Source organism: Lissotriton vulgaris, chromosome 9, assembly GCF_964263255.1.
Source record: "Lissotriton vulgaris chromosome 9, aLisVul1.2, whole genome shotgun sequence".
In the NCBI taxonomy this organism is placed as follows: domain Eukaryota; kingdom Metazoa; phylum Chordata; class Amphibia; order Caudata; family Salamandridae; genus Lissotriton; species Lissotriton vulgaris.
The window spans coordinates 1,219,433,464-1,219,457,506 of NC_141697.1; the positions used below are offsets into that span (position 1 = coordinate 1,219,433,464).

General features: G+C 42.9%; 1 protein-coding gene across 2 annotated transcripts in view; it reads right to left on the reverse strand.

Moving 5' to 3' along the window:
• Positions 1-24,043, reverse strand: part of IMPDH2 (inosine monophosphate dehydrogenase 2) — a 357,233-nt gene that overhangs the window by 80,981 nt on the left and 252,209 nt on the right. The window contains exons 10-12 of one of the 2 annotated variants that reach the window (XM_086939328.1): positions 17,327-17,398; positions 13,415-13,558; positions 980-1,124 (exon numbers count right to left, since the gene is read on the reverse strand). In XM_086939328.1, coding sequence (XP_086795454.1) covers positions 980-1,124; positions 13,415-13,558; positions 17,327-17,398 — 361 coding nt within the window. The remainder of the gene's footprint in view (positions 1-979; positions 1,125-13,414; positions 13,559-17,326; positions 17,399-24,043) is intronic. The other variant, XM_086939329.1, reaches the window with a different exon arrangement.

The following is a 24,043-nucleotide window of genomic DNA, read 5'->3' on the forward strand; positions in this document are numbered from 1 at the left end:
CATCCCTCCTGGAAATGTTTAAAAAAATTATTAGCACAAAATGACATTAAAATCTTGATTTCTTACAAAGGAACAAGTCTTCAGGCCATACTATTAGGAAGTATGCTCCCTGTCTGCCAGGCTCCCTGCCAGGAGGAGACAAGTCGTCACATCCCTGAATAAGCCCTCAAGGATGCCAGGTTGCAGGACTAGTGTTACAGCAAACAAATGATGGACGGAATGCTGACAATGAAAAACATTCTCCCCCAATCAAAAGATCTGGGTTAAATCCATAGTTCTTTTGCCCACTATGCCATTCCAGTTTGGACCCAGCCATATGCAAATCAGTCTTGACCCTGTGCCCCATGGGAACAGTCCAGACCGAACTGCCAGGCCGGGTCCTCCCTGGACCGGAATCAAGCATACTGGGACCAGTTTCAGGGTATGTCACCCTTCTTCAGCCAGGCTAGCTTGAATCCAGTGGCACAGTGAGCAAGGGACCCACGCCTTGGCATACCCATCCCACTTAGGATGAAAAGTGTTACAGCAAACAAATGGACGGAATGCTGACAATGCAAACATTCTCCTCCAGTCAAAAGATCTGGGTTAAATCCATTGTTCTTTTGCCCACTAGTGCATTCCCATGAAGAAAGAAACAGATGGTGCGTTATTGATGGATACGAAAACTAAATCTGTGTGTGTGTGTGTGTGTGTAGGGGGGGTAGAGTAGATAAAGGGTGAAAATAGAGAACTCAAAGAGGCTATATTTGCTTCAATGAAAAGTACATGCTGTTGTCCTGTAGAAGAGGCTTAAGGCACAACACAAGTCTACGTTTCAAGGAACCAAGAATTTGCAAATATTTAGAAAATGGACGATTGATGCTATTTATTTTTAACACTTAAATGCAAATATTTTATGAACATACAGTAACATCTCGGCTATTTCACCTTGGCAAGAATAGGAAAGCATTTTAAATACAGGAGAAAAGAGACATCTTACCTAAAGTATCTGTTCTGGCTGCCAAGATTTTTGTCCATAGCATCCAAGGAGCCCATTCCTCTATATTTCTTTAGCCTGATACCATCCGAGAAGAAGAATTCTCCAGGAGCCTCAGAGGTTGCAGCAAGCAAAGACCCCATCATAACTAGGAATAAGAAATGTAGATCACAAAATATCACCTCCATGCAGACAACATGCAACTACTACAAAATCAAATCACACAGTGATATCCTACATCTCCAAATCACACTAAGTGGGATTCAATCTTGGTTTTACTCCATCTAAAGTTAAACCCCATCATTTCTTTCTACCCTAAAAGTAACCGCCTTCCAATCCAAAGCTGGACCAGAGGCCTAAGGCCCTAAATTGTTCGCTCACTCTAACTCTGCCAAATCCTTAGGCTTCACCCTGCCCAGAAATCTGTCACGGAAGGATCATATCAAAAAGTCAGCCAAAGGAGCTCTTTGCCCACAAAAACATCTCAAACAAATTAAACTATGCATTCCATCATATGATTTCAAATGGGTTGTTCAATCGCTGGGCCTCTCTAAACTGGACCATGGGAATGGTATCGTCACAGGGACCCTGAAAACTCACATTGCCCCCCTCAGATCAGTACTAAACATGGCAGCCTGGCTTATCACAGACTTTAAACGGTACAAACACATCACACCTGCCCTCAATTCCCTAAACTGACTTCCCATCAAAGGAAGATGCAGCTACAAGACTGCCTGCATCATCCACAAGGCACTCCACTCTCAATCCCCTATTTAGACAACAAAGTCACAAAAGCAGGAAGTACCAGATCTAGGAGAAGCTCCACTGCTGTTCTTCTCGTGCCTCCAAAACTAAAAAGGAAAACTGCCTATGCTTGATCTTCAGATAATGTTCCCAGCATTTGGACCTCCCTCCCGAGGGACCTACATTGCAACCCCTCTTTCCCAGGTTTCAAGAGACTTTAAACGCCATCTCCTCAATCAATACTGGACCCCATGAATCAAACTGAACCTGGTTCAAATATGCTCTCCTGATCAGTTCAAACTCTGTTGGCTATTTCTTTTCTTAGTGTTTACCTCTTATTCCGGATGCCCTTCTCTCCATGGACCCTAATTTATTTTGAATGGACCTCATTTCAGAGTGTGTATATATTCTTGTGAGCTTCTCTGTAGAACCATACTTTCCTTGTTTTTTATTTTATGTAACTTGAACCTATGATTAACCCAGGATCCAGCTAGTGCTATATAGTACCTTTAAGAAATAAACTAGGAAGCCACTTTTCAATAAAAATATTCCGGTTGTTTCTAGTGACAGCCAGGATTACAGCTCCTAAAGGTGCATTAAAAAGTATGACTGCTGCTGGAGGAGCCAAGACGGCGGCCAAGATGGCCGCATAGAAGCCCGGCTCCGCAACTCGCCCTCGCCTCCGGACCTATCCTGGCAGTAATCCTGCACCCCAGCCGCGGCCCAGCGCAGCGGAATCGTGGCGGAGCCCGACCGCGCTACCCTGACTTTCGTACGGCCTCTGACGGCCGAATAAGACCGCTTGCAAGATTTCGGCCTCTTTCCAGTGCGAGCCGGGACCTTGCGTAACGAAGCGGCCGCCTCCCACAGCGTCAACACCAGCCTCCATTGGTCATTGTGCCCGGTGATCCGAGCGGTGAAACCGAAACCGCTTTACTGAGATCCTCTAAGCCTCGCCGCAATGCAGCACTGATTACCGCAGCGTTCACACTCTGCTGGCCCCAGCGACCTCGAGGAGACGATCGTACGGCGGATCGGCTTGCCTGACCGGATCCTGCTTACATCGTGGTGAGAGGCGCGTAGCGCTGCGCATTTCAAGGAGCTTGCGTGTGCCTCAATTTCGTTTCCTCACACACTGTGATTTGCTGATGTTGCAGCGACGCCGGTAGAACCCACCTTCCTCGGCTTGTGTGCCTTGAGGTCTCTGGGCGCTGGAGGTACAAACATGGCGCCCACGCTAGTGGATATTTGGCTTGCCCTTCTAAACTGGCGCACAGAGTTGCAAGATCTGCGGGTGGCGGCACACATTTCACACCCCACCGTCTCTCCTGCTGTGGAAGACTTGGATATGCCAACGTGTACTGAGGACTGCGAGCCCGAACGCTCCCCGGCTATTGTGGCGGAGGTCCCCCAGGCGGGCCGGAAGCGTGTTGGCTGGTCCGGGGAGCCCATTGACAATATCAGCGGCTGTGCCTATCCTTTTCCCTTCCTATTGCCAGCCCACCTGCCTAAATGCCAACACCCTGCCTTTGTGTGTAACGAGACTATGATTCGGAGAGACCTTTTTGGACTACTCTTTTGGTTCCTGGCTCGAACTGAGATTGCCCCTCCGGGTACTGCGGATTTGCTGCCACCACCGGTGTGTAACTGGGACTCGTGTCTGACCCCTTTCCGTACTGGCCAGGGCTGACTTTTGCTCACACATGTCGGCTGCTCGTGGATTGGATGCTGAAGCGGATTACGGACTGCACTGGTGACCGTGGGTGGCTGGGGTGATTGTATGATGGGGCCCGCGTACTGTTAAAGTGGGCCCATGCTTCGGGGGTTGGGGGTGTACAAGGGGCTGGTGCTATGGCCCTCCTCCGTTTCTCCCTCTTTTGGGGCGACAGGCATGCCTAATGGAGGGGGGTGGGCCGTGGCCTTCCGCTGGTATGCAGGGTGTGGGATGGGATGTGTTGTTTGTACCTCTGTGTCTCCATGGCCTTCTATCTTCTTTTCTTTTTCTGCTCTTCTTCTTTCTCTCTTCCTTTCGTATTTGTCTTGGGTCGGACGGGGGGGTCAGGGGGTGGTTCTGTCCGGGAGGATTTTTACACCTCGCGTTTGTATCTTTATCGCATGGACTATCGAATCTGGGGCTAAGATGTCGATTTAATGCATAGTCGTTGAATGATTACATATCCCGCTCTTTCTTCCTCTCAATACTTCAGTTAGAGGGCGTATATCCTGTCACGAATCTTCGTACGTAATGGTTGCTTTTTGTAGGTCATCTGATCCTTTTATTGTTGCTATACAGCGATCCCTCTAACATCCTATTGTACCATTGATAAGTTAGGTTGCAACTCCGGAAGTGATTATCCGATTGGGCGGGCGCAGACTGGGGCTATACGTACTTCCATGCTTGTGTGTCTTGCCTGTAATGACTTCCGCCTGTACTCTGATCACGCTGTTTCACCTGTGTATATCCTGCTAGGTGGCCCGCCCTCTCAGCTACCCGGTCTGACTTTAGGACGATTCGTCAAAACTATAAAATGAAACCCTCTTCATCTTTTTCTTGTGGTTCCCTACTAGTACATTGTAGTGTTTTACTTCAATCATCTATCGTAGTGCACGATCACTTGAAATGTTTTACAGTGTCATAGCGGCCGGCCCGCAGTGGTTGTAGGCAGACGCTGTGTACTTTGTATACGATAAATAAAGGTTTTCAAAAAAAAAAAAAAAAGTATGACTGCCATGTGGTTTGGAGGTGGAAGGGCGAAAGGTAGACTGAGTGAGTGCAGGGGCAAGTTAAGTGTTCTGTAACCCTTGCGTTGGGTTTTCAGTCTCAAGTACCAGCATATACAAATATAAAAAAGCACAACATGAATGAAAAATAAATGCAAGTAGAAGAAAGGAAATGCACCCTTTTATATTATGAAACCTCAGTTAATCCGATCAGTGAAGGTGTCTGTGCGTATGACCAGAGTGTCTCGGACTGAACCCTGGGATGCGCTTTGGAAGATAGTAAAGTTTGTGAGTGTATCAGCAAACAACGTTGCTGATTTGTGTAAACTGGAGTAAAAAGATCTACAAAGAAATGGCATAATTATGTTTTTTCCATGCACTGGCACACTTTGTGCAACCATGCACCAATGCAGGCACCCTTGAGACATAGTACACGGGTGTGTGTCTTTGGTCTTTATAGTTTATGTGCAGAAATGTGTCCCTTCCTACCCAAAAACTGTTTTAAGGCTATGTCCTCCAAGTATGTGCGCAGTAAAATGCAGCATACCTTCAAAGAGGAAAAGCAAGGAGAAATAAAGAGATTTCTCCCTCCTATGCCAACCTGCGGTAGGTGCAGGATTTTGGCTTAAATCCATATCTACAAGTTTTTGTAGACGTGTGTCAAAATCCATGCGGGATAGCTCGATAATGTCAATGCATCACTGTTGAAATGCCTCCCGGACGCAAAGTAATGCAAGGCGCCATATTGTGCAGTGTTGCATTTCTTTTAATGAAAAACCAACACAAAATTGTTATTTGTGTTGGATTGTAATTCCCAGCAAAAGACTTTGCATCAGGTTTGTTTTAAAAAGTAAGGCAAGCCCCAGCGGCCTACCGACTGAATTGTTTAAACTACGCCCAGATAAAATAGCCCGCATTTAAGAGCCATGTTTGAAGAGAGAAGGAGGGTGGGGTCGCTCCCGCCAGACCAGCGACTTGCGTAGTTGGTCGTGATTCATAAAGAGGGTAAACCTAGAAACAAATGTTCCTCCTACAACCCATTTCCCAGCTTAATGCCGAATCCAAAATAGTGGCCAAACTCTTGGCTACCCGACTGACTCTAGTGATTAGTAGTCTGGTGCACCTTGATCAAATCGGGCTTTATGCCCCACCGAAATACGGCCCTAAATCTATGTAGAGTACATGGAGTGCTGAGTAGGGTACACACAATCCGGGAGGCGGCCGTGATTGTTTACCTAGACGCCTCTATGGCGCTTGACACTATCGAATGGCCGTACCTTCTCGCTGTCCTTACCAAAATGGGGTTCGTGCCAGTTTTCACAGCATGGGTTAGACTCCGGGCCCCTGGTGCAGGTAGTAGTCAACAACAAATTATCAGACACTTTCGAACTTATTTGTGGTACCCATCAGGGGTGTCCGCTGTTGCCCTTGCTTTTTCCCTGGGGCCACTGGCGGCATGGATCAGAAGGGACCCAGTGATACGAGGGCTACGGTGGTCAGCGGATTGGGAAGACCGCATCTCCCTATACGCAGATGATGTTCTCCTCTACCTAGCCTCCCTCAAAATGTCACTTGGGTGTGTACTAGACATCTTTATGAGCTTTGTATGTTCTTAGCGGAGACCCTCACTCCATACCCAGGGACTGCCCAATACAAATGGTTAGGGATGGCTTTCACTACCTTGGGATCTTTGTCACTGCAGACTCTAAACTCAGTTTTAAGAGAAATCTGCTCCCACTCTTGCGGAGACAGGCGAGATATCGCCAATTGGAAGGCATTCTCACTCAATGCTGGGAAGGGCAGCCCTATTTAAAATAAGGTCATTGCCCAGTTTCCTATATGCCCTGCAAAACTCACAAGATCTGGTCCCTGCGAGATACTATAGGGAAATAGAGAGCCTGCAAAGGGAGTTGCTTTTGGATGGGAGGCCTCGGATAGCTCTAAATAAACTGATCTTAAACTGGTACGATGGAGGAATAAGTCTCCCTGACATCAGGAAATATTATTGGGCTTCCCATCTCGCCGCTATCAATCACCGCACCTATCGCAGGCCAGATGATCCAGGGCATACCATGGATAGATGGCTGCTGCCTGGCAGGGACTATATTAGGGCCCTGTACTCGAACCCTAGGAAATTCCCTAATTCCCTTTAACCGGTCCGACCAAACACCCAGATTTGGAAGAAAGGGGCCCCTGCCTTATGAGAATAACCCTAGCAAGGAAACAGTACTTTGGAAAAAGTGGAGCAAAATTGCACCGGGTTTTGTGCCTATTATACTTAAGTGAGGAAGAACGTTGTTCTAATGAATCAACTGACACTATGTATTTACCTGATATATTCTAATATTTTATTAATTATTATATCTTTTTTGTAGAAAAAATATTTGTTATTATAAAGTTTGTACAGACAAAGTTCTAATCCATGTGACATAAATGTCGTGGAAATCCAATGTAATGAGCATGGCCTGGAAAAGAAAGTGCCAGATTGCTTTTCCGTTTTTTAATGGAAACCATAAAATCTTGCGAATATATTCTTCAGTCTTCCACATGGCACTTGTAAATAATTCACTCTTTTACTCGCTAGTGTCCAGGAGCGGGCGGTGCTGCCGAAAGCTCATATATGGATCATTTCTGCTACCTGCCTCGAGAGGAGCGCACTGCTCGGGTCCGGCACTGCTGTTGTGGGAGCCGCTGTATACAGGCGGGAGCTTCCACGGTGCCAAGAGCAAGTACCGTGCTGGGATGGTTCACACATTCATGCTTACAGTGTGGGAAATATCCCGAGTCGCCTTTTTCTTGAGTCTTAAAACGGTGACGTAAGAGGGAAACATTTTCAGTTTTTTTATCTCTGATGCATAAATCTGTAATGATGGATGTCCCAGAGAGAGAGACGACTGTGCTCAGACACCACAGTACAAACGATGAATAAACAAACAAAAAATGTGTTGCAGCACGTAACTGTCTATGCATGAATCACAGTGCATGTGTTCACTATTTTGACATTTCGTTCTGACACTAGTAATCATATGTTCACACAAAGGAAAGTTTTAAGCAGTGTGCGTCATCTCTACGTGTCTCTCAAGTTTACATTCTGCGTTTACATACAGTGTGCGCGATGACATAATAAATGTCCTCATTGCTGGTTCTATCAACCCGGGCACTAACGGCAGAAGAGGCCTACCAGTCGTCTTGTGATGCAGGGTTTCGAAGATGACTGATGTTGCTACCTGGGGAACTGCCATTTTGATGCTGAAGTTACTCGCTCCACGACATAATACATCATTAAATGTGCTTAAATCGTCTACTGGAGACACTCTGGAAGGAGGAGTAGAAGATATAGTTGGAGAATAGTCTCCATATGAAGATCTTGAAGAAGACGAAGACGATGTAGAAGTGGAGTAGGAGTTCTACGTCTTCTCTGAGGAGTTGCCGACCGCTGCCTCCTACGCTCCCTTGAACGAGATTTCTCTCTCACTAAGGATCTTGAGCGTGATCTTCTATGCAGCTCCGTCCGAGGGACCGGAGCTCTCTCCCCCATTATCGGACGCATCTTCCAATGCCTTAAACTTTCCAACCACCTCAGTGACAAGTTAACAGGCCGGTCTTTATGCTCAGGTGAAGCTTCAGTGACACCTGCACAATATTCAGCTCTGCGGAAGACTTGGAAGCTCTAGAAGCTGCACTGTGTTCAGAAACCAATGAACCAGACGGAGTCCGCTGTCTGGGCACCAACTGTGTCATCTGACACCTGCCCTGAGGTTGAGCCCGAATGAGCCACCACAGAAGAGTCCTGGTGCACTATCTCTTGCCCCACTGCAGATCTGTTGTCTTGCTGATCATGCGGGGAAGTCTCCACTCTAGGTTCGGGAATTATTTCTGACCTCGACATAGACCCAATTGAGATCCGAGAGGCTGGTCTTGATAGTCTCGACGCCGACCTATGTTCAGGTGGGGGAGACCTAGACACTCCATGCTTCGAGCCCGAAGCATGCTTCGACGTCGACCTACGTCGCGATGGAGACCTTGACCTTCTCTTTTTAGGTCTCAACGTCGAATCCTTCGACGTCATTCTTTCTCTCGACGTTGACCTTTTCCTCGACGACGACGTATGTCTCCCTCTCGACCTCGATCTATCCTTCGACTTCGACCGATGACTCTCTCGACGTCGACCCTTTACCCTTCGACGTCGACACACGATCCTTCGACGTCGGACATCTCTCGTCCCTCGACGTCTACCTCACACGATCCTTCGACGTCGAGCGTTGCACTCCCGACGTCGTCCTCACTGCAATCGACACCACTTGCCTCGACGTCGAAAGGGATTTCGACGGCAACTGTCGAGCCGCTGAACCTTGCCTCACCGGCGAAGTCCTCGACGTAGATTGAGCTCTCTTCGACGTCTATCTGGTTCTCGACGTCGAGCGCACCTTTTTTGACGGCGACGCTCCCTGGAGTCGATGTTTCTTAGTTCTACCTTCTGGAGACGCGGATCTTCGACCTTTAGGCTGAGAAGATGGCTTAGCCGATGATAATAGGCCTTTAGAACTCTTCTCACCACGGTTTTCTCTCTCCAGAAGGCCCAGCAACCTCATTTTCTCCCTTTCTTTTAAAGTTATATTTGAAAGGTTGAGGCAGTGACAACAATCTTCCACCTTATGAGAAGCTGGAAGACACCACACAAACAGAGTGTGGGTCAGTTTGACATCTTCCCACAGGAAGGACATTTGTAAAATAAAGGTGGCATTCTGACTAAAAAACACCAACAGCTTAGTCAGAAAAGGTTAACAAACCACCACCACAGCTATATCTTGTCAAAAAATGGCAAGAAAAACCATGTTCTGACAGAAAATACTTCAAATGAGCAGAGCTCAAGTTCCAGGTTCCTCACAGAACAAGCCGGAAAAAAGAACTGACCTAACTGTCACCTGTGGGGCATGATGGGAACAGAGTTCCCCTGGAGGTCTTAAAGGCAAAGTGTGCAAATTCTCTGGGGCCTTAAAGGCAAGGTGTCAATCTGATTTTCTTTACACAGACATTTTTTCATATGCAGCCTTTTTAGGCTAATAACTGTTTACAACAGGTTCTTTGAAGAAAATAAAAGGTTTTTCATGGTTATGAAATGCATTTTAGTCTCATGCCTGTTTATTGCATTTATATACAGCATATTTTCATGCTTCAGAACGTGTGTACGGTTTGGTTTGATTAGCTTGTGTATTAATGTTAGGCTGCATATTATGGTTGTTATACATGTATATGTGTATAATTACTTCGTACTATGTACTTTTGGTTATATTTACACATATATATGTATATTGTTTATGTGTTCCGGGTCCCCGCTCATGGGCGGAGATAATTCAGTGCTTATGACTATTAATGAGTATCCCCTGGAAGAGAAAGAAGTTTCCCTCTGTTTACCACTAAAGCATGCTATCCATGTAGGTGCCCTCTCATGCAATCAAAACCATGTGCTTCCAAAAGTCGCAATGAATAGCATGCCCAATACTTTGCTCTGAACCTAGAGCTGGAAAGCTGCCACTTGGTGTAGGACTGCAGCTTCCTCCAGTTGGTGAAAACTGGCATTTGATGCGACCACAGCAGCAATCATAGGAGCCGCCACAATATCCACTTCTTGTAGGATAGCTTTTACTTTCGACAGTATTTTATCACCAATCATATCACAAGTGAAATGCAATTTTCCAGGTTTTACTGCTGTGGAGGTAACTGCTGTGGTGCAGGCAACTAGCCAAATTGACAGTGCTGGTAATACAGCATACAAAAGGTACTGTGTGCAGAGGTTAAACAGGAAGCTAATTGTTCTATCTCATTGCTTGATAAAAGAGTCCGCAGTCTTCTGGTTAATGCTATTAATTTAAAGATAAAAATTTGTAAAAAAGCACAGTTAACCACATTATTTAGAGTTGATGTAACAGGCCTTTGGCGCGCTCTTGAGAAAGTGTGACAAAGTCTCCAAACTAGAGTCTGTACAGTGCCCTTATCCTTCATATCTGCAAGTCTTGCTCTGTAACCTTTCAGCCATGGTTTTATGTGCTCAGTCAAATTTGCTTGGAACATTTTTCAGGACTTATTCTCACAAGGAGGCATAGATTGCAACTGGACATCTGTTCTTTTAAAAGGCCAACAAAACACTGGCTTTTTCCCTGGTTTCTTGGATTTTGTAGGGGAAATATTTACCCATTGATTCAGGCTTAATATCAACTAGTAAGAACTTTGCAGCTCCACTGTCTAATAACTCATTGAAGTCGGAATGTTAATTTGCAAGACTGTCACAGTGTTGGATGTTATTTGTGAAATGAAGAGATTGAGATACTTGTATGTATAATTGTATGTGAATGGGACACAATCTCGAATTACATCGAGATGTGGAGCTAAGTGGTGCTCTCGATTGTCTGTAGGATCTAGAGCTGGAGTTTGGCTGGCTGGACATAAGACAAACACGCCTCGAGTCTTCTCGTGTATGAGGCAAAATGTATTAGTGCAGTTTTTAAAAAAGCTACATCAATATTGCTCTGTTTTCTAGTTTTGCGTATTTCAATTGCCTAGATGTACTGGAGGTATATTGGAGGTAGTTTCAGACCTTCGCGGTGGGTTGTGTGATGTACTGGCAGTATCTATGATGTCTAATCCAATCTTTGACCTCAGTCAAAGGTTTCTGACATGGTCTACCATGCCTCAGTTGATGTCCAGGAAGTTGGTGAGGCAAACAGACCGGCATCATTCATTGTTATAATTTCTCTACATCCACACAAATTACAGCTGTAGGTGGCAACATTAGCCTCCAGAGGACTCTTTTAGCCGAAAATATTGATGCTTGCTCAACTTCAGGAAAATAAACACAGGGTTAAAGATCATCGTAGATTCAGAGGTTGAGTCAGTAGGCCTCTGGTTTCCGTCCACAAACTGAAAAAACATCCTTCTAGGCTTCACCTAGAAATGTGAACAGTGACAGCAACCATATACAAATTTACTACGGCACAGATTTTTAGGTCTCACCTAGCGATGCAGCGCATACGCTGCCCACCTTGGCCAGACCTATAGTCATCGGTTTCTTGGCCGCAGGGGGAAAGGACATGTGCATGCGTACGGACACATGTGCACGCGTACGGACAGGACATGTGCACGCGTACGGACAGGACATGTGCACGCGTACGGACAGGACATGTGCACTCCATACGCGTGTACATCTCCTGTCCCCACGTAGGTCTGGCGTTTCAACACAGTGCGTGTATGGCACACTTTCACTTTCCCTCCTATTCCCGGCATCGGTCAACATCCTGTGATTATGTACAAATCACTTAATCTCTCAGTGCGGAAAGCAACACAAGTCTGACCTTGTGGAAAGTGGTCACACATAATTGCCACAGCGATTTTGGGTTGAGTTTGTGCCATCTAAACCTTCAAAAAGTGCAAAAAGCCACAATATCGCTTTACGACGGCTCCCTTACAGTTCCATTCTGTGCACTACTGTTTATAAATGAATTGTTAACATTTATTTTCCTGATGTAGATCACTAACTGGCAGCCTGCTTTGCCCCCTCATCTAACATTCAGCATCCGGTCAACCACATTGACATTTTTGTGTTTTTATTCACTCATTCTATGGATAGCACAAACATCAGAAGTTGTATGTTGTCAAAGTCAAGATGCTTAATGCATGTATTGTTATTGGTAGCCTAGAAAAAGGAAACATTTCTTATAGAGGTATGGCATTACCCTGCACAGAAAAGATGTGGAATTTTATTAAAGATCTACATGTCCCAGTGACGACATGCTTAAGGAAGCATTGTCAAAGCCAATAAGCCTCGTCTATGGGTACTATTGGTTCTGCAAAGGGTTCAAGCCATGCTGAACAGCTTAACCGATGCTGTGCCACGCGCATGGCTTGTAAAAAAAGAAGACAGATGGTATATTTTATTGTGAAGCAGGCAGTAATGTCATTATTCAGGAAAGCCGTTCATATTACAGGCACTTTTAAAAAATGCGTCTAAGTAACAGAATTATAGGCAGGACCTGAATCAAGCGGGTTAACCTGATGTCATGTAAATAACGATGAGAATGTTTAGCTCACTTCTATAGTGATTGTTTATACAGTGCACATCACAAAAGGATTTGTACATTGGTGCTTAAAAAGTGTAATTATTAGCAAATGAGGCAGTATTCATTGTGGTCTACTTTGAAAAGATGAAAGGCTGTGAGGCGAGTCTGTAACATGTAGGTTACATACAGATATCTTACAGCGCATGAATCACTGCTTAATGTTGCTAGTTTTAGAAGGCAGCTGAAGGAAATGTTCTCACGTCGCCCAGAGCATTAAACAAGCCTTTACAATGCAATAGGTCTCGCATTGACACGAGTTTGAGCTATTGGCATTAAAAATAATGCCTTTTATTTTTGTTTTCTTTTTAAAAACATAAATAAAAGGCATTGAAATTTACAATGCCAATAGCTTAAACTCTCGTAACTGCGAGACCTATTGCATTGCAAATGCTGGTTATTTTCTCCTGGGGCAATTACGATCTGTGTGAAGAAGTGGTGGCTATATTACTAAATGTCAGGAAATGTAATCATGTTGCACCTTTGTGAAATCCCTGGATGAACTGCCTTCTATTCATGGTAATGTCAAAACCTACAGGTAAGGTGAAGGGAATGTACAAAAAAAGTGGAAATAATCGTTCAATATCAGACTGCTCAGGGGCATTGGCTGGTTTAAGATTCAGACCATACCAGACTATTTAAGGTTTCACCAAGACGAATAAAAGCACAAGGTTCTTTATATGAGCATTCTTGCATTTCAAAAATATGTAGGAATATTTTCTTGTGTTTCATAACCGGTCTACATATTGTGAAAAAAACTAAATAGGAATTCAAGCTGCAAAAAGAAATACAGGTTTTACTATTGCCATGTATACAGCAAACAATTCAGTCAAATTAAGGTTTCACGACCAGAATAACATACCTGTGGAAGCCCCTAAAGCAAGAGCCTTTGCAATATGTCCTACAGACTGAATCCCGCCATCTGCAATTACTGGCACGCCAAACCTTCGTGCATACTCCGAGACCTTGTACACAGCAGTGGCCTGTGGTCTGCCACATGCCAACACTGAATTGGGGAAAAAGAACAAAGCTGACAAACATGTTCTGTTTTTAAAATCACTGCACAACACATTTTGTAAATCGCCAGTACAATTTTCATGGAGAAGGTTGTGGACAAACAGCAGTTGATGATAGAAATTATGCAAGTTGCATATGATTCCGAATACAAAACGTAACCAAAAGCTGTATAAATAACTGAGCTTCTGTATAATTAGAAGGTCCACAAGGGGAAAGGAAAAGTTTAAAACATGTTAATACTTGTAAAACCAAGTGCTTCATCTTTGGTATTTTCTCTGAATTCATAAACCATTCAATCGCAGTGCACCTGCAGAATCTCTGAAATAATCTTTAAATGTTCAAAATTAAATCCAATTGAAGAAAAAAAAAAAAAAGGAGCCAATTGTCTTCAACAAAATCTAATTAAAAAAGCAAGGACTATGAATTCTGTTTTCCAAAACCTCCATCCTTGAGAATGCCTTTCACCTGGAATGGTGCGATTAATAAAATAGGTTTTGTTTAGTATTCACAGATCTCACAACGTCCAAAAGAGAATACCCAAATTTTAGCGGCATGAGAATGATTCTCATTGCTCCAGAATAGCTCCACCAATGGTGGTACCTAAATCCTCAGCTGTCCACCGTTCTACTTATAAGGCTTCGGTGCAGAAACGATCTTATCAGGATGTTGTGAAAGGTTCTCTACTCCTAGGGGTTCATTACAAAACTTGAAGGCCTGGCTTCTCAGCACCTGAAAAAGAGACAACCCTACCAAAGGACTATCCACAAGGAAGCAAATTGTTCTTTTAATAGAACCTTGCCAATCTTCAAATGGATGAGGTTCTACATCGGATGTTCTAAGATCAAGCAGACAACTTGCCATTGAGATATACATTATACCACTATAATTTTACCTAGCTAGGTCTGGCTTTCAGTTTGCATCTATTAAAAGTACATTTTACTGGGATTAGCACTTACTGCAAAAGTACTTAGTGTGCACCCTTTCTGACAATGCCTGAGAAAAGTTACCTTAAGGCCTTAGAACACCAAGCAAAGCTTTTAAGTAAACCTTTCACAGAAGAGCTAGTTTGGTATTTAAAATAATAGGACCACCTTTTCCTCCAATGAGAAAGGTTGACCTCCAACACCAGTCTAGGAAAGTTGCCTTTTTAGTGGGCATCACTACAGCATTGGATCAGTGGGCTTCAAGCTCGGAGTACTCAAAAACAGTACACTGTATTTAAGGCTTTTTATGGATTTGCTCTTTTCTTGCAAAAACAATCCAATCTCCACATTAACCAGAGAAAATCCATGTAGAAATCCTGTTTGAATTAATCACGTCCAGCAGAAAGGCTACTTCATAATTTGCATGTTAAAACGTTCTCTCCATTACTAACTGGACAGGTCAAAGATCTGAAGATGGCCTAGCCACATTAACTACATGGTTGATCATACAGGACCTTTGTTCTCATACAACAGCTATAAGGTTAGTATCCAAAATTACTGCAAGTCTCCTGGAGGCTAAATGACACATTGGACAAACCAGAGGCTCATTCTAGCAGGAGAAACACCGCACATGCTGCCTTAATTAAAAATTTTTTTTTAAAAAAAATGGATTTCTGACATTTACAGAGTTGTTAACCGGGGATCATTCCATAAACTTGCCAAGCAATACGGTTTTCATTGCAGCACCAAACGGATATCCTATGGTGCAGGCTGTCCTGCCTTATCGATCTGTTAACACCATCGATGCTAGTGTTATTTTCCTCCTGTGCTGGAAGGCTTTGATTCCCATTGTTCATGACGAGCTCAGCTCGTCATGAGTGTATGGAGGTGTACATCATGACGAGCTGAGCTCGTCATGAGCGTCCAAGGAGTTAAAGGGGTCACTAGAGTCCAGTTAACTATTCCAATATTGAAATGTTTGAAGATCAAGCAGATCCTATGAAGGTATGGATGCTTTCTTGTAATCATTGGTCATCATGGGGGAACTTTCAGAATTCGTAAACATCCACCCTCTGCCCCAAGGATCCTTTCTCAAATAAAACTTCCAAAGGCTTCGAATATCATGCACTGCATGATGGGATAACGCCAACCTCTGGAATTCTTGAGTTGGCAATTTTGTACAAATTGGTGTTTCCAGTGTAATGGATCATATGACTTGGCTTAAAAAAATTAAAACAATGAACATATTGCGTCCTTCATGCTTATTCTACACTCAAAACCTTTTCAGTTTTGAAAGGTACTTTTTTTTTAATGGCTTTCCAGGATTCTCCACATGAAGACGTATACGAAAGTTTAGGAATATCAGAGAGAATCTCATGTTTGAGAGCAAACTGATCAATATTATCAGAATGCCAGTAATTGGCGAAGTGTAGCTTTCGGAGTGCGTCTTTCAAAGATTTCACATGCATGTGTTAAACTTGTTGATCAATACACAAGTAGATAATATAACTTTGAAAAAATATTAGGAAATGAGAGCAAGTACTAATGTGGCACAGGAAATGTGTAGATATCTTTAAAAAACTTAGTTGACACTCATTTCCGGGACTCTAACCAATCGAAAATGCATTAGAGTGTTTCAAACAAATCACAGCTAATGCATATTTCAAATGATCATGCAAGTTAGTACATCAAAATGCATACTTCAGTCTTAACGCATGTGGTTTTGAAAGTCTTGGAGTAAACCCCAAAACTGTTCTAAAACTCAAGATATATCCTATTAGCCAAAAAAAGCTGAGCAGAATGAAAAAAAAATGGTTCATGTCAAGTTTAACCATCAAATGTGGCATTTATGCCAGTGAACAGCCTTGGATTTTACTCCAAGTAAAAATAAAAATAGACAACAAAAAACTCTTGCGTTCTTAATAGGGGGAATAACCAGATTCACAATCTAAATTTGTGATGTGCATGAGTGCCAAGAACATTCGGAAATATGGTCTCACTGAAGATACTTGGGTGTTGCATTAATCACTGTGACAATAAAAAGTTTATTAAACTGCATGCCTACAAAAACCATAGGATCCCATTCCTAGAAAAGAAGTGGAAGAATTGCAATGACTAACAAATGTCCAGCAGGGCCCCGTTATTACATCAAAAATCAAATATAAACAATCATTAGAATCCAGTGATCATTTTGAGACCTGCCCCCGGAGGTTGCCCCTTAGCACCAGGTAGGTATGGATCTTCAGTATCAGCCCTTAGCACTAGTAAGTCGAAACATCTGGATGTCAAAGAACTGAAATGTGGTGTGGGACACACCCAAAAGCAGGGTTCAAAATGTACATGCTTCTAAAGTAAATGAGAAGATTTGCATCGCTAGCATGCAAATACATGATAAAGTTCATTTTCTAGAGATAACATTACTAAGGAACATTTAAAACTTGTTCCAATTTAACTATGTTTTGCCATAAAGTCTTAAAATTACTTCAGGAAAGCCAAATCCAGGACAATTTAGGCAGCAGAACACTGGTACTTACAGTAATAGTAATATCTGAACACTGAAATGTGAGCAATGTTTACAACAACTGCTGCAGGTATGACTGATAAGCATTGGTTTGGCAATTTGGTGAGGTAATTAGAGCACAATTCTAAACCCTGCTTTCCAATAATAAAAAAAGTTACTACTTTGTTTTTAAGCCAACCAGTATCCAAAGCCACAAAACCCCAAGTGCATCTACAACTAAAGTGGTTATAAGTCAAGCAGGACAATAAACAGCCAACCAAGATGCTGCTTTCAGGCACAGAACGAGGGTTGGAAACAGGGGCATGTAACTTACTATAACTGCCCGTGACAGTAGAACAACATTTGGGGCTGTGGGACTTTAGGTCTGGAGGGATCTTTGGAGCAGCTAAATAATGAAAACACAAAAATGCACACGTGAAGAAAAAAGTGGGACAGACATTCTATTTAATTCAGAAATTTACCAGGAAAGCGAAAATAGGAGAAGAACCTGCTTCAAGAGTTCCTATAAAGGATCAAATCCACTTCCCTTTTGTAGAGCGGGTTGGGTCAACCGCATCTGGATGCACCATTTTATTAAATAGATTTCTCACTTGAAAAATCAAGTAAACCGTGTTGCACTTTTTATCTTACTAATTTGCCACTTTAGTACTAGGCCTAGAGCAGAGGACCATATTAGCATTTAATGCAGAAATATTAATGAAGGACTCAACTGGTCAAGATCACCAACTCCCTATATAAAGCAGCAAACATCCTCCGAGTAATTTACTCAATTAAAGTTATATTTTGAGACATACTGAGGGGATTTCAAATGCCGAACACGGAAGGCTACTCTTAGTTAATGTCTTCAATGGCTGAAACCTTTTTTCAAATATCAAATCTACTCTGGCCTGTCGGACATTAACTCTTGTAGGGATGTTAAAGTCTGACAAGAGAATTTGCCAGATAAGTATTTAACAGGTCATTAAACGTATTATCAAAGACCGGTAGCAAAGCAAGCTAGCAGAGATTACTAGGAATTGCCTGATCTCAGCTGTGATTTTAGCCAGTTGTTGTGAGAAAGCATTTGGTTGTGGCAGTGAAAAAAATGCTATCCAGGACTAGTAGATGTATTATGTGAAACGTCAAGGTACATTAGAAGAGCAACTATATAAAATATAGTTCACATTAGCATCAAGGTTATACGTCTTATGAGGGTTTTCCCAGGTAAGGTTTCTTGGAGGAAATGTTAGTGGTAATGTCTTTCAGATTAGGTTTAGTGTTAAATTTCCAACCACAGATTCAGGAAACCCAGAAACACTTCGAAACAGGCTGGACATAGCTTAAGTACTGTATAAGATAACCAGACTGGAGGACAACTTGTTAAAATAATGTAATCAACTGCACCATAATGCACGAGTCAGTCAAGCGATAATTACGTTTTAGGGACCCACCAGAATAATTTTCCTTAGGTTTTAAGAAGAGATATTCAAGATCATAAAAATGTGACTAGAGTTTTTGTACCAGAGAATTACATTTCCCTTACAGTGCAACAGGGGACACTTGGCAACAAGGTTCTAATTAACACTCATTAACTACTGAAAGGGTTGGGAGGTACAAGTTGTCACTCAGCCAACCAACATATAAAAAAGTGGACTACAACAAAGATACATTAAAATCCAGACCTAGTGCAATTATGGCATAACCATTTCACACAAGAGAACAAAGAGATCCTCAATAAGTACAGATCAAAAGGCATTGCAGACGTATTGCATTACAGCATTTATATAGCACTTACTACTCTTATGTGGAGCACTGAAGTGAAGCACACTTGACCGTGTAGTGCGAGGTTGGCAGGATGCGGTCTTTGTTTTGACCTTATTAGGGAAGTGTTTCCATATCATGCATAGCGACAACCTTGGTGCGGTTATTGTGTTATTGGACGCAGCATGTAGCAGTGTGGTGTACAATAAAGTGAGAGCGAAAACCGCGCAGTTTCATGGTTTTCAGTATACTGGTAGCTTTGGTCAAATCCTTCCCATTGCATTTCCCCAAAGCTTGCTCTGCAACTCAAACTTCTAAAGATCTGCTGCTATTGTTGAGGCAAAATCAATGCACTTCCCTGCTTGCAAGAGACACAAAAACTGAACGGTTGACAGCATTTGCTCCATTAGTATGTTTTTCAACTTACAGGACCCTGGGCTCAGATTGGAAGCACAGAAATGTAATGGCCAAGGGCTTCATGATGCGCAGATCCCATTTTAGTAGTTAGTCTAAATGTCCTGTTCAGGTGTCTGATTGAAGACCACTGCAGGTATGACATTGACTGACAAACAATCATGTTCTACTTCTTTCCTGGAGAAGGGACTGGAGGCAGGGGAGAGAAGCGGTACTTGGGTGTGTTGACTCACATGCCATTAGTTTTATGGCAGTCTCTCCAGACTCCTCTTTTCACACAGGCAAGGTAGACATCGAAGCATGTTGTATTCTCCTGGGACGGGGTGGGTTTATATTTGAGCAACTCTGTCAGCCAATTTTCTGGTCCTGGCTAGACTCACACTTCGCACCTTGTCAGTTTCCAAAGCTGGAGTTTCACTTGAGGAGGGATGAGTGAGGCACTTTGGTTTTGGTGCACATTAGGGCCTCTTGGTCAAAATGTTCCACCTTCGCTTGCTATATTTTTAATCCATTTTGAGACTCAGATGTATTCACAAGGAAACTACACAAACTGATGAAAATTATGCTTTAAAGCAAATCATGATTACAACATTAACTTGGGAGGCAAAACATAGATCACTTTCTTATGCAATATCTTCCTTTAGATACATGTCATCACTTCATCTACAATGTGTTCAGAGGAAAAAAACATCCTTGGCCTGTTGGGAAGACTAGACACAGAGCCTCGCTTTTGGCTTAAATTATCCGTCCCTTTATTTTAGGTTTGGTTTGTTTCAATTTATTTTTCGGCAATGAAGAATAGTTAGCTGTAATTCTAATCCTCCAGATCTTCATTAACAGTAATAAACACAATTGTTTCACTCATGTGAGTGTGAGATATTTCAGAGGGGTTTTCTTATTTCTTTCAGAAAAAAGAATTAAGTATGCTTCTTTACAGTTGGAAGTACAATATGCTGGCCTGTCTTCGCTAATCTTTGGAAAGGCTAATATTTAAATCAGAAAATGTCACTACTTAAATAAAAGTAACTTTATATTTAAGTTCCCTTTTTTTTTAAGGAAAAGTGAGAGAAGAAAGTCGATGTAGCTAATCAGGCTGTAGTCTACACAGGCTGGAAACAACCTGCTTTTTCATAAGAAAGAGCTATCCATCAATAATCATTAATGTCCCCTCAGTGACGGCAGATTATTTGCAGCTCCTGGAAAAAGAACAATGGAACAGTAAGCTTGGCTTGATTTTTGGTTTTAAACTAATAAAAACCTACAAAATATTGACTCAGCGGCTGCATGAATTTTCAGTTTACTAACCTACACATTCCTGTTTTCCAAGAAAATGGCATCTTTGGGAAGTGCTCTTCATGGTGCTGAAAAGAACAAAACAAAAAAAAAAAAAAGACACCGACCCTCAACATCTACATGGTTTCTTGCTGAATTCCACTCTGCCTGAAGAGTGTAATTTCTGTAAAGAAATATGCAAGAGGACTCTGAAGGACAGGGGTGAAGATCACACAACATGGCTAATCTGAGGGCCAGCAAACTCAAGAAAATCTACCTCAAGACTATCTGATGGGCATAGATAGAAGGTTCCTTCAATGACAGGGTGTCCCACCATCGCCTGCAAGATCGCAGGAGACTCCTGAGGGAGGGGGGTTGCCAATGAAAGGTCTCAACAAGAGGAACAGATGCTCACAGTCAATTTTATTGAGTTTTTTGAGCTGTAACATGCTCTCCTTCAAGCCGTCCTTCAACTAAGTACACTAATCCTACAAGTAGTAGTGATGATCTCTACAAACTTAATATTAAAAAAGGAGCTGTAAATTAGAGCAAAACATTTTATGGATGGAAATTCTTGTATTAATCTGTGCCAGTGCTAATTACTCTGGTCACGTTCCACATTTGTTTTTAAGCAAATCAACCTTACACCGGCTCTTAAAAAATAGCCTTGTAGTCCAGAATGGACTATTCCTATTTTAAGCAAGAACAAGTAAGATTACTAGATTGCTGCTCACTGCCTGAAGTGACAGAGTGGGCAATACATTATGGACTTTAATGTGGCCCAGAGTAACTCTCAGGGGCCGAGATTATTCAAAGTATTACACCCATCGTGGTCTTGTTTTTAATTTAAGCAATACTTTCACAGAGGCACACATGGTGGATCCATTAACATTGACAAGATTATGGTTAATTCATATGGATGTTTAATTATACATCAGGACCGGACTAGGGTATTAGGCACTACATTCTTGCCTTATTAACCTAGCAGCCATAACCATCAAAGCTAACTTCAAAATTGGGACTGAAGCTCCAGAGTCACCACAAACCACAGGCAACACACAACCACCAATGAGCAACCAGAGTCCAATTACATTATAGCCCAAAAGAAGCAACGGTTCCTCTTCTTTGTTGTTCTACATCCAGCTAAGGGTCTTTTTTTCTTTTGGTGGCCTTCACACAAATCTGCATGGCACAGAGAAAGGTGGGGGGGGGGGGGGGATAACTTTAGTTGAGCTTTCTGGTTGGCTGTACAATGCTGGACTTGCTTTACTTCGGACTAATCTTTCCACCTCTCAGTGTGGCACCACGAGCCCTACCCAACTGGATTCTCAATATGATCTGCATCCAATGAGGAATGTCTGATTGCTCTCTGGCTGAGGACTGCAAGTTGTACCAGGCCAGGGGTTCAGAGGATGGTGTCATGAACCACAGAGGCAGCATTTCGGTATACAGCCGGCAGAAAGGAAAATGCTACTTGCCAGTATGCATCTGTTCTTGGTATGTAGAGCTTCAGAATCCTACATTCAGCAATAGATTGCCACCTGGTGTTGTGCTCGGATGATTGCAGGTTGTTGTCTTCTTGGAAGAAGTCTTTGTCGTCACGAGATAGGTGACTCCTCCCTTGGACAATACTGCGCATGGTCATTGACTCCATCCTCAGATTGTTTTTCGCCATGATGGAAAATGGAGTTAGTAGAAGTAAAGAGAAAGGATGTCCATGCGTGTGCATCTAAGTAAGATGAGTACTGTAACGATTCAAGTCCCGGGGAGGCGGGAGGGCATGTAGGATTCTGCAGCTCTACATGCCAACAACAGATGCATACTGGTAAGTAGCATTTTCCATTCGAGGCATATGAGCTGCAGATCCTACATTTAGCAACGATTGTGCAGCGGTGTCTCCCCTAGCGGTGGTCACTTGCATCCGTTGCAGCATACTGAAATAGTGTTTTAAGAACAGCTTGGCCTACTGCAGCTTGCTGCTTGGCTTGCACATCAACACAATAGTGTTTAGTGAAGGTGTGTATTGTCCTCCTTGGACTATTGTAACACTCTATTCTTAAATGCCCAAGTCCGAGTGACAAATAAGATGCAGTCAATCCAAAATGCAGCCGCACGAATGCTGGCTGGGATCCCCAAGTTCGCACCAGTTACAAACATCATTAGGGATCTCCATTGGCTCCCGATACGCAGCCGTATCAAATTCAAATCGCTGTGTATTGTTCAATAATCAAGGTCCCCACTTTCTCAAACAGAATCTTCTCCATCATGTCCCAACCCGATCTCTTCGTTCCTCTATTCAGAACTTCTTGGCTGTGCCTTGCACTAGAACATTCACCTGGGGCGACAGGCGTTTCCTGGTTGCCGCCCCTAGACTCTGGAACACCCTTCCTGCACATATCCGAGCAAGTCCCTCCCTGTTCACATTCCGCAAACAGCTAAAGACGTGGTTATTTGACCAATAGCGTTGTATATCTTCTTTACCCCAGTTGCTGATCCATCCCTTAATTAGCGCCGAGACGCCCACGGGTATTCGCCGCGCTCTACAAATGTCAATAAATAAATAGTCCATGTTGCTGCCTTGCATATGTCCTCTAGTGTATGTTTCCTAAGAAAACCATAGAGGCTCCTAGTTTGCGAGTGGAGTGTGCTCTAGGAGGAACTGTTAGTGTACGTTTAGCTTTGTGATAGCATATTTGAATACACTTTACAATCCATCTAGCAATTCCTCCTTTAGAGATGGGATTGCCTTTGTGTGGGGGAGAGAAAGATAAAAATAGTTGTTTTGTCTTCCAGAAGGATTTAGTCCTGTCTGTGTAATATAGTAGAGCTCTTTTAACATCTAAAGTGTGTAAAGCTCTTTCCGCAACAGAGTCCGGTTTAGGTGAAAAGGAGTAATCATTGGTAGGAATTTAGGATTGGGTCTAAGAACCACTTTGTTAGGATGTATTTGAAAAAATGGTTCTTCTATTGTGAATGCTTGTATTTCACCAACTCTTCTAAGAGAGGTGATGGCAACAAGGAAAGCAGTTTTCCATGTTAGAAATTGCAGTTCACACGTATGCAACGGCTCAAAAGAGGGTCCCATGAGTCTTGTAAGGACCACATTTAGGTTCCATACTGGAGCAGGTGGTAACCTAGGTGGGATTATTCTTTTTAATCCTTCCATAAATGCCTTTATTGCAGGTACTCTAGAGAGAGATAGATGTTGTCTATTTTGTAAGTACGCTGCAATTGCTGCTAGATGCAGGCGTATGGAAGAATAAGCCAAATTGGATCTTTGTAAATGTAGAAGGTAGCAAATGATATTTTGGATGGAAACATCCAAAGGATCAATGTGATTGTTACAGTATATTGCAAATCATTTCCACTTAGCAGCATAGCATGCTCTGGTGGTGGGTCTTCTAGCTTCTTTAATTATATTCATACAGTCCGGTGGCAAGTTTAACCACATCCCTGCGGCCAGGATTTACCTCCTGTGCTGGGCCCCAATGTTAATGGGTGTGGTCATGACGGAACGGTTCCGTCATCAGCACAGCCCGACTGATGCTCATGACGGAACCGTTCAGTCATCAGCATCGAAAGGGTTAAGTAAACAAACTCTAGG